Source organism: Bufo bufo, chromosome 11 (genome assembly GCF_905171765.1).
Source record: "Bufo bufo chromosome 11, aBufBuf1.1, whole genome shotgun sequence".
Lineage (NCBI taxonomy): Eukaryota > Metazoa > Chordata > Amphibia > Anura > Bufonidae > Bufo > Bufo bufo.
Genome location: NC_053399.1, coordinates 41,620,879 through 41,631,067, shown reverse-complemented (window position 1 = coordinate 41,631,067; position 10,189 = coordinate 41,620,879). Strand labels below are relative to the sequence as shown.

The following is a 10,189-nucleotide window of genomic DNA, read 5'->3' as shown; positions in this document are numbered from 1 at the left end:
GCCCCCAGCAACCACCTCCTCCCGTGCAACCCCCATTCCTGTGGTTAGTCAATATAGCTCTCAGACCAGGCCCGGCATCAGCTCTGTCTTTTTCCTACATGCATATACTGTATGTCATGTCATTGTATACTATTATTGAGGGGGCTCTGACAAAAATATAATCTTTCAGTCCTCCTCCCAGATGGGCACCTTCTGAGTTTGGGCACCGTAGCGCAGCCGCTTCCCCTATATCTACGCCCTTGGTTCACCTAAATTACTTTATGTAGTAGGTGAGCACTCCCTCCTAATTTATGACTTTTAAAAGGGTTATCCTGATGCCCGTCGCGCAGGTCAAAACATCTGACAACGAAGGGGTCAGCGAATAGCAGACCGCGACAGGGACAAGCATCCCTAGCGCCACCCGGTATGTTTTGGATCAGGGAATGGGGAGACGAAGTGGCTGCTGTGCGGGCATCAGGAGCGATGCAGGTGCCTGGGAGCGGGGTAGGTAAGGCATTTTAGGGGTTCGATAACCCTTTTTAAGCGATCACGCTGAGCTGTGAAATTCTGTATTTTACACGGTACGTCTGCTCTTAAATTCCGCAGCAGATTTGCAACAGGTTTTTGGTCAGATTTCACCCTATGCATTGCAAAGTGAAACCCATGGTGGTAATCCACACCTTAAAGTGAATTTACATTAGATTTTTATTTATTTTTTGCTACATATAAACGCGCAGCGTATCCGCCCTGTGTGGACTTACCCTTACAATTATTAGTAAAGGTACTGCGAGTAGCAAACATGAACCCCTGGTATCTGCGCCTCACTACACCCTCTGTGAACAAAGGCTGAGAAATGTACAGGCAGTTGGGGGGGGGGGGGGTCGTCAGTTCAGCTGCACATACATTCCAATATGAAAGCTGTGAGGGGAAAAAAAATAAACAGAGACCCCTTACACCTCTATTGCTCTATTTACAGCACTAAAGCCTGAATTGTGTCATGCATTTTTATTATTGTATTATATATTATGATATAGAAGGCTATAAAACGTGAACTGGCTGAGGAAACATCATGACGCAGGACTTTGTCGACCTCCATTTTGTGAAACACACACCACTGCAGCACTTCTAGCGTCGTCGACGCCCTCAACCAATCAGTGCGCTCCGTTCTCAGGCCACGCCCGAGGCACCACCATTTTGTGAAGAGCAGTAGAAGAAGGGAGGGCGGGGCTTTGCTTTATGTCCTTCTTCGTGTAAAGGACGGCACGTAGCTGGGAGTACACGTGATGTTAAGCACGCCTCTTTTTAGTTACGCCCCGCCCTGTACTTTATATTCCACTGCAGAGCGAGAAGTGCGTCATTCTGTGGACGGTGTTGCCGACGAGACAGGTGAGTGTGCGGGGACGGCTTCGTGCCTTGTGTATGTGTAGTCGTACACCGTGGGGAGGATTTCTTTTTAGATTTTTTGCTTTGGAGAGGTTCTTTATCGTTGTTTGCTTACGGTCACATGTTTGTTTTTACCTGTTTGTTCTGGTAGTCGGTTGGCCGAGAGTAGCGGATATTACTGTGTAAATAATATGGTGTTTATCGTGTTGAAATGTTGTCGTCCTGCATGTTTTTTGGGTGGAAATGTTCGTTTTAGGCGCTAAGTGGCCATGAGTGTGGCGAGGCCCCGCCTCCTGGCCAGGCTGCCGGCGCCATCTTGGATAGCTTACAGTATAGTGCGAGTGAAGGGTAAAGCTGGAGATTATTTGCTATTCCTCTGTGGCGTGTCACCAATATCACCATTTTATGTTTGTATCTGGATTTTTGGGGGAAGACTTATTATCAAAACTGATGTAAAATAAATTTGGCTTAGTTGCCCATAGCAACAGATTCCACCTTTCACAGCTTTGGTAAATGAGAGGTGGATCTGGAAGCTATGGACAACCAAGCCAGTCTTACTTTGCATTAGATTTCTCCCTTGTTTTAGTTGCCCTTACAATTTCTAGATTTTCCTAGACCTTTTAGGTTATCCTGGTCAGATTCACAGATTTATTTAGCTATATATCTGGTTGTTTTAGGACTATGTGATGCTTTCAGCCTCCCAGTGTTGTCTAGTAATGGTGGTATTAGGTGTTAGTATGTTTGGGAGGGTGCTGTGCTAGCACAATGGGGGGTGTGCCCCTCTTTAATATGCAGGGAGGAAGTTCCACTTGTTTGATCTATAGGGCTGGCTTAGGGTGTATGGAAAGTAGGGGGTTGGGCGGAGGGTGGGGCTGCTCCTCAGAGCTGTGATGTCACTGCAGCGCCATCTAGTGACAGGAGTGTAAACTTGGAACCCGACCTCCTAGATGTCTTCAGTGCTAATAAATGTGCGTGTATTTCAGGTGTTTGTTATAACATACGTCAACATGAGCGGGTGCAGAGTTTTCATTGGGCGACTGAATCCAGCGGCCAGAGAGAAGGATGTCGATAGGTTCTTCAAAGGATATGGGAGGATCCGAGACATTGATCTAAAACAAGGATTTGGCTTTGTGGTAAGAATTTATTTTTTCTTTTATTAAAATAAATTGTGTCCTGTAGATTTTATACTGCCCTTTAAGCCTAATATCTAATCTGTAGCGATCATGCGTCAGCAGTCGCCTCATTATATCAAGTAGGAATACAATGACAAGTAACGCCTCTATACAGATGGCACAGGATCATCCGTTCTCTATAGGTAGTGTTACAGCCTTGACCCCCTCCCCCCCTCCGCTCGTACATAGAACACTCCCCTGTAGCAGTCAAACGCCTCCGGACTACAGATTCCTATGGTCCTTGTGACTGCTGTAAATACCAGTATGTGAATGTAGCCGCTCAGGCTAGATGAATACACCAACGAAATAGTGGTAGCTGATTGCGGTGGGGGAGGGGGATTAATGGGGTGGAACTGCCACCCCTAGGCAAAAGCACTGCCACTCCTAGTGGAGGCATAGGTATTGACACGTATATTGCATATTTATAATATTTTATTTAGTAATTTCATATTCACTGGGATATGGAGTCTTTCATCCAGTGTGACTTGCCCAATAAGGATTATAAACTTTAACCGTACAGCTTTGGTTTGGGCTGAATAGCTCAGCCTTCTGGTTGCCCCTTTAGTCCTGTTCACATGTTAGGAAAAAATATTTATTAGAATTGTATTTTCATTGGTAAGTGACGCAATCCATTTAAAGCTATTCTTGGTCTACCTAAATGGCTCTCATGACCTTAAATTTTTAGGTCTAGAAGTATATTTGCTGAAAATCTAATTTTCTTAATTGCAGGAATTTGAAGATCCCAGGGATGCAGATGATGCTGTTTATGAGCTTGATGGGAAAGAGCTGTGTAGTGAAAGGTATGTGCCTTTATGGTTTGTACTATTTAATTTAATTTTTTTTCTCTGGTTACTGTACCTAACAGGCTTTTGCTTTCTTTTCAGGGTTACTATTGAGCATGCACGCATGCGTTCCCGTGGTGGTGGTGGTGGCGGCGGCAGAGGAATGGGAAGGGGGAGATACAATGATCGTTTTAGTAGTCACCGTCCACGTAATGATAGAAGGTGAGTTGTCTTCACTAGCTAGTCAGAAAATGAATCGTTGTAAGACTAGTTGTATACAGAGTTTACAGACTGTACATTTCTTTCTCAGTGCTCCGCCAGTAAGGACCGAAAATCGTCTCATTGTGGAAAACTTGTCCTCCCGCGTCAGCTGGCAGGTTTGTATACTCATTTTATATGGGGAACATGAAAAATGTTTGCCAGTGTAATCTTAGATGCACGTTATGGCAATTTCAAAAATTTCATTGGGATTTGGGTTTTTGTTTATATATAATATATATATTTTATTGTTTAACCTAATTTTAACCAAATATTAAACCCTTTATTTGCCAGCCTATCTGTGTCTCGTTGGCCTTGTGACGAGGAGCGCCTGTTGGTTATCGCTCTGTGTTGGTCACTTGTGGTTGGGCCGGGTTGAATTTGCCAGTGAGCTCCTACAGTGCCTGTTGGCTACCTAGATCCGTTGCTGGTCTAGACATACCGGAGCACTCCCTTAAAAGTGCCAGGTTGCAGCGACCCCCTGAGAGTTAACGAAATCTGGTCCTTAAGTTGAGAGATGTTCTGCCTGTAAAGATTCCGAATAGGAAATCGTGATCGCAAAGTTGAAAGATGCGCAATTAGGTGGTCGTTGGAATCCTGGTCGCAATAAAGTCCATGGTAACACCACAAGAATAGAAAATGATGGCCATCGTCCATAGTCTTCTTATAGGGAGGGTCGTATCGTATAAAAGCTTCGATCAATTGGTTAGCCCTCAAGTGGGTGTGAAGAGCCAGTCGGGCTTGTCTCGTGATGGTTCGTCCAGTCGCTTAATGCAGTTTGATGATTGACTTAGCCTAGGGATTTGTTATTAAAGGTAAAGTAACTTATATTTTTAATGACATCATGGGCACCAAATAAATGGCTTGTATAAAATACTAATTTTAGTATGTTACTGTAATTTAACACCTCTTCCACTTTAAGCTATTTTTTTTTTTTTTTTACTTTGGAGGACTCTACACTTATTTTGTGCCCTATTGTAGTTTTTGCTATTCTGAATCTCAAGAGTGGTAAAAGTACAAATGTCAGCTTCTGGTCTAAGGGCTCATGCACATGACCGTATGCCCTCAAAGATCCTATCCGTGCGGGACAAGGGTCCCTCAGGCGGCTCAACGTGCACAGCATCATTGTAATCTATGATCCTATGTACTCCCATGCGCACAATGTATGCTGCTCCGGGACATATTGCCCGCTCACGGCATATGGTCGTGTGCATGAACCCTAACAGTTTCTTTTTTCAGTGTTGTCTCACTGTTGTCGGTCTTTGTGCTAATGAACTTCTGTCTTGCATTAGGATTTGAAGGACTTCATGAGGCAAGCCGGTGAAGTTACATTTGCTGATGCACACAGACCTAAACTAAACGAAGGGTGAGTAGGGGTGAAGACTGATGCCTGTCAATTGCCTAATGTGAGCGGTAGACCATTTTAATTGATGGGGCAATTTTATTTTCTACAGGGTTGTTGAGTTTGCATCTTACAGTGATCTTAAAAATGCTATCGAGAAACTGTCTGGCAAGGAGATCAATGGAAGGAAGATTAGGCTGATTGAAGGAAACAAAAGGCACAGGTTTGTGGATCTCTTTTTATGTAGCAGTGGGATGGCTTTGACAGACCTACAGCACATAAATGATTCTGATTACATGGTCTTTGAATTGGTCTTCCAGCAGGTCAAGAAGCAGGTCCCGTTCCCGCAGCCGAAGCTCATCCCGATCCCGCAGTCGTTCCCGCTCCAGGAGCAGGAAGTCCTATAGCCGTTCCCGTAGCCGCACTCCCCGTAGTAACCGTAGCAAATCCAGATCTGTCAGTAGGTCTCCCGTTCCAGAGAAATCGCCAAAAGCTGCATCTAAAAGCCCATCAAAATCCCCAGCATCTGTCGATCGTCAGAGGTCTCGGTCAAGATCTCGTTCTGTTGATGGCAGAAACTGAACACTTTTTTTTAATTATTTTTGTAATTTTTTTTTTTATTCCCATAAATCCCTTTTTTTTGGTATAATGTGGATACTTGCTAAATCTCAGTAAGTATCAAGTGAGAAAGCAGGATTTTTTTTTTTTACAGATGTGGACTATGACACAGTAGATTCTCAACCTGTCTTTTGATAAACATCACCTGCTTGTCTAAACTGCAGTTGGTGTAAATGTATCTTCCTATGTATTTTAGCATGAGATGCCTCTTGTGCTCACTGCTGTATATAGCTGCACTGTATCCCCATCACCCAGCTTACTTATGTTTCATTTGTAAAATATGCTGTTGAAATAAACTTTATTAAAGACCTGTTTCTGTGTGAGAACTCTAATCGTCACAACATAAATTTTTTTTTTTTAGCGTTTTCAGAGTAACCAAAGTACATAACCCTAACGCTACACTCAAATTTAGGGTTCTGTAGTAGTTCCTGATGCATAGAAGCCGAGGTATACAATGGTCACACAAAGATGATAGATTACAATATACAAGTGATGCAGTGGAAGCTGATTTAAACCATAATGAATATCACATTGATGTATAAAGGATGGAGAGCCTAGCCCCAATACAACACAAAAGGTGAAATGATCTCTTTAAGGGTCCATTTGCATGTCTGTAGTTCTTGGTCCATATTCACTTTGCAGAACGGGGTGGACCCAATCCCTTCAATGGGGCTCCAAAAGATGTGGCAAGAACATCTGTAGTTCCGTGCTGCAGCCCAGCAAAAAAGAGAGCATATGCTATTGTCTGTAGTTGAGGAAGAGAATAGACATTGCTATCATAGGGCTGGTAATTTGTAGTCCGCAAAATGCACATGGCTGGTATCCGTGTTTTGAACGTTTAGATGTGTGAATGTACCCCGAGGGTGGCTACTGAACTTCAACCCTATAAGACAATACCCCTGTCATGCTGCAATATAGAAAATAGCTGTATTTTTAGGTTTTCTAAAAAAACACCAGGTTTTAGAACAGGAATTTTTTTTATTTTTTTTTATCAGCCCTCATTGTCAGACTCGGCCTTCAATGTCTGAGTTCCTTGCCAGAACAATCAGACCTCAGATCAGGAACTTCTCTTACCTCTCGTGGGTTGTGGCTCATCTCCAGCAGCAGTCACGCTCCCATGTCTTATTAGTCTTCATTGCACGGTCACCTGACTGCAGTGTCCTGATGCTGTACAGGGTCAGGACAGTGCAGCGCCGGCCCCAGGGAGGGTGAGTACCGGAAGCACTCGCAGAGCTTCACTCCCTGCACCTAATGCATACTTGTGAGTGCCTCCATAGTGGAAGTGCTCACTAGTATTCACTTTAAGACACATGGCCATCCTACACACATGAGACAGGACTGGGCCGGATCCAGTAATGCGCAATCAAATTTGGTGCATGGAATAGGACTTGTACAGTACCCAAATTGGCTACATCATCTCCCACCCTGTTCACAATAAAACCCAGAATATATGCTCTAGGCTGAAATGGGATGTTTGTCTGAAATATGACCCACATAATGCCTGAAATTTATAAGCCCTCAGCTGCATACCTTACTGCATATGTGCTAGGAATGTATCTGGGGCTTGAGGAATCGCTCTGACTCCTCAGATTTATTCATAAAGTGTGTTATAGACCCTAAATTGTAATTCAGCAAGTGTATTCACCAAAGAAATATAAACCTCTTGGTGCCATACTTGTTGAATTACATGCAAAGGCCACAGGGCCATCCATGAATTGCTTTATTAAAGCATTGCAGGATTTTTTTTTTCTCCTTTGCGTAAATATCGTAGAATGGGCCATTATTAAGGAATAAGATAGATAAAATCGTCTTGATTCCTTCTCCCCTAAGATGGGATTTTCCTAATGAATTCTACATTTACCATCCTGCCTGGCTTTTTCGGAAGCAGGCTTACCACACTGCACTGTGTAATGGCCGCTCTGACAGATTAGTGAAACATCCCTTCACGTTGCAGTCTCATTTCTTATGTGATACTGTTTGAGCCTGTGTGCTCTCTCCTCCCTCAGCTCTTGTATGCAGGAGGAAGGAGACCAGCGTGAAGATACACCTACACTGGAGAGTCGGCACACACAAATAGTACAGACAGGCAATGTGATAACTTCAGATAATTACTGTATACACCATATATCTGCTCTCCTTATCCTTTAGATATCTTAAGCAGCGTTACAGAGGCCTGAGAGCTGCCAGGAGGGATTTGAGAAGCATACCTGTAACCACTCCATCAATTATCCTGTATCTCAGTAGTGTAACATTATGTTTATATTTCAAAAAATGTTCTGGTACCGGCAGTTCTATCTGGTTATCCTCCTTCGTTTCCCATCTACCAGTCAATAACTTCCGTATAGAGTATCTATGTTAGTATACTAACAGGACAGGTTGTTTTCCTTGTCTGAACTGCTGTAACTGCAGTCTCATCAAGGGCAACACCTTTTCCCATCCGCAGACAGACGCAATGCCATTAAAAGTTTATACACCTCCTCGGACTGTGTCATTTATACATTGCAATGTCTCCGTGGATTGCTTTATGTAGGGGAGACCACACAGGCTTGTAAATTGATGCCCAATACCCCAGAAGAAGCCTGACTATCTGGCAAAACACTTTCAAATGGAGTCTCGATAATCAGGAGAGGCACTAAGGGACTGCAGAACAGGTGCTGGGGGCTAGTTTGGCAGGTCGGGTAAGACTTACAAAAGTCATCCACCTCCATAAACACACTGGGCGTTGTAGTATCTGGTCCTGTGTCTTCTGCAGTCCCACATGACCCCCGAGACCATGTTGGTAGGCTAACTCTAACACAATTTTTCGATAAGCCCGGGGCACCACCAACTGTTCAATGGGTTCACCCCGCAGCTAGTTTACCCGATATAGCATATTCAGGTTGACCACAAAACGGTGAAATATCGACTTGGCCCCAGGTTGTTGGGTTACCCCATCAACTATTACCACATTCTCCAAAGCCCGGGATAGGGTTGGGTCTCTGCTTTGGGCTGTACCGAAATTCTCCCCGGCGACGTTGAGGTCTGCCAACTCAGGTCCCGGTGGCAATTCCCCCACGTCTCCCACCATTACCCTACGCAGGGTTGTCTCCCCCTCTTCCACCGAGGTGGCGGTCAACCCTACTGCTGGTCCTTCGCCCTCAGGTTCCCAGGATTCTGGCCGTCCTCCTGAACAAGGCCAATCTCCTGGGCTCACCCCTGACTCAGGGGTACCAGTCACTCTCACAACCGGCCATAGGGCTGGGAAACCCAGAAAGTCTCTCCCTATTGTTTGTAGTGCAAGTTTGCGGCGACTGCCACTTCGTGGGTCCACCTGCTGGCTACCGTGGATAGAGTCCACCAGCGATGTGGGGTAGTCTTTTAAGTCTCGGTGAATGCACGTTACCCAACTTTCCGGCCAGTATACTCAGCGGACTGCACTAGCGTAGCCCTTACTAGGGTCATCAAGCTCCCTGAGTCCAGCAGCGCCTCAGCTTGAGTGTCTCCCACTTCCACCTGGCACAAGTGGTCTAGAGCCTCCGGGGTACCTGTGGCACACAGTTTCATAGCATACAGTGACTGACGGTAACCACAATTAGTGTCCATGGGCTCAACCCAATGGGGACACTCAGCCCTTATATGGCCAGGTTCCTGACACCTCCAGCAGATTACCTTGGTCCGGCCCATAGTGGGAACCCCCCAGGTAGGTTTCACCGGCTCATACCGTTGGGCCTTGGGTCGGGAGTTCTGGGTGGGGTTTACCTGCCCCCCTCCCGAAAGAACGCCCCTTAAGATTTTTAGTGACCTCGTAGCGTTCCACCAGGTCCACCATTTCCAGGAAACACCTGGCCAATCCAGAGCTGGAGAGGGGGTGGCAGCTCCCTCCCGAATATGTCAGCCAATAGTCTATCCAGCATAGCCATGGGACTCAGCACATAAGGCTGTGGCCACTTTTGCAAATGGTGGAGTAAGTCATAATACTGGGGTCTCGTGGGCTCAGCCAGCTTAAACCCCCACTGATGTACCTGCCGGGCCCGGACCAACACATTTACCCCCAGTCTTGCCAAAATCTCACCCTTTACCTTCGGGTAGTCGACCGCTTGATCGTCCGGCAAGTCGAAATATACGCGCTGGGACTCTGATGCCAGGAAAGGAGCAATGACCTCAGCCCACTGGTCTTGGGGCAGTTTTCCCTGGTGGCTACTTTCTCGTACATCGCCAGGTGGGTTTCGATGTCGTCTGCGGGTGTCATCTTAGGGATCGCTGCACGGACTGCTTTCCGGGCATCATGGACGCTTGGGGTTGCTCCTGTTGTCTGCAAAGCCATCACGTGTTGCAGCAGCAACTGGTTGGTCATTAGCCTCCCGTTGGTGCAGTTTGGTCTTTCGCTGCTAATGATTAGCTTCCACGAGGGCCTTCACAACAGCCTCCATTTTGTCATGAGGTACGGATTGTAATACCGCTTGTTTGATGTATGACATACAACTGTGCCCAAAAATGCAAACCAAAAAAATATATTGGCGTTCACACCAGCCTCACTGCGCTTACCCGCATCCTCCACCAAATGTGGGGATTCGCTCTGGTAGTTAGGATTAGCGGGTGCAGCACAGGGGCAAAGTACAAGTTCTTGATTCAAAACATCAGTGTTTATTCACACGTGAAAGCAAAACAAAAACGCA

General features: G+C 45.6%; 1 protein-coding gene across 2 annotated transcripts; it reads left to right on the top strand.

Annotated features, from left to right (window-relative positions):
* The first annotated feature begins 1,247 nt into the window (after window positions 1–1,247).
* LOC120982529 (serine/arginine-rich splicing factor 5) lies at window positions 1,248–5,847 on the top strand. 2 transcript variants are annotated; one of them, XM_040412755.1, is made up of 8 exons: window positions 1,248–1,365; window positions 2,346–2,495; window positions 3,264–3,334; window positions 3,419–3,538; window positions 3,627–3,693; window positions 4,867–4,940; window positions 5,029–5,139; window positions 5,240–5,847. In XM_040412755.1, the coding sequence occupies exons 2-8, from the start codon at window positions 2,370–2,372 to the stop codon at window positions 5,496–5,498; spliced, it is 828 nt and encodes a 275-aa protein (XP_040268689.1). In that variant the 5' UTR covers window positions 1,248–1,365; window positions 2,346–2,369; the 3' UTR covers window positions 5,499–5,847. The 2 variants fall into 2 exon arrangements, with proteins under 2 accessions (XP_040268689.1, XP_040268688.1); XM_040412754.1 differs by having other exon boundaries at window positions 5,237–5,847.
* The last annotated feature ends 4,342 nt before the right edge of the window (window positions 5,848–10,189 follow it).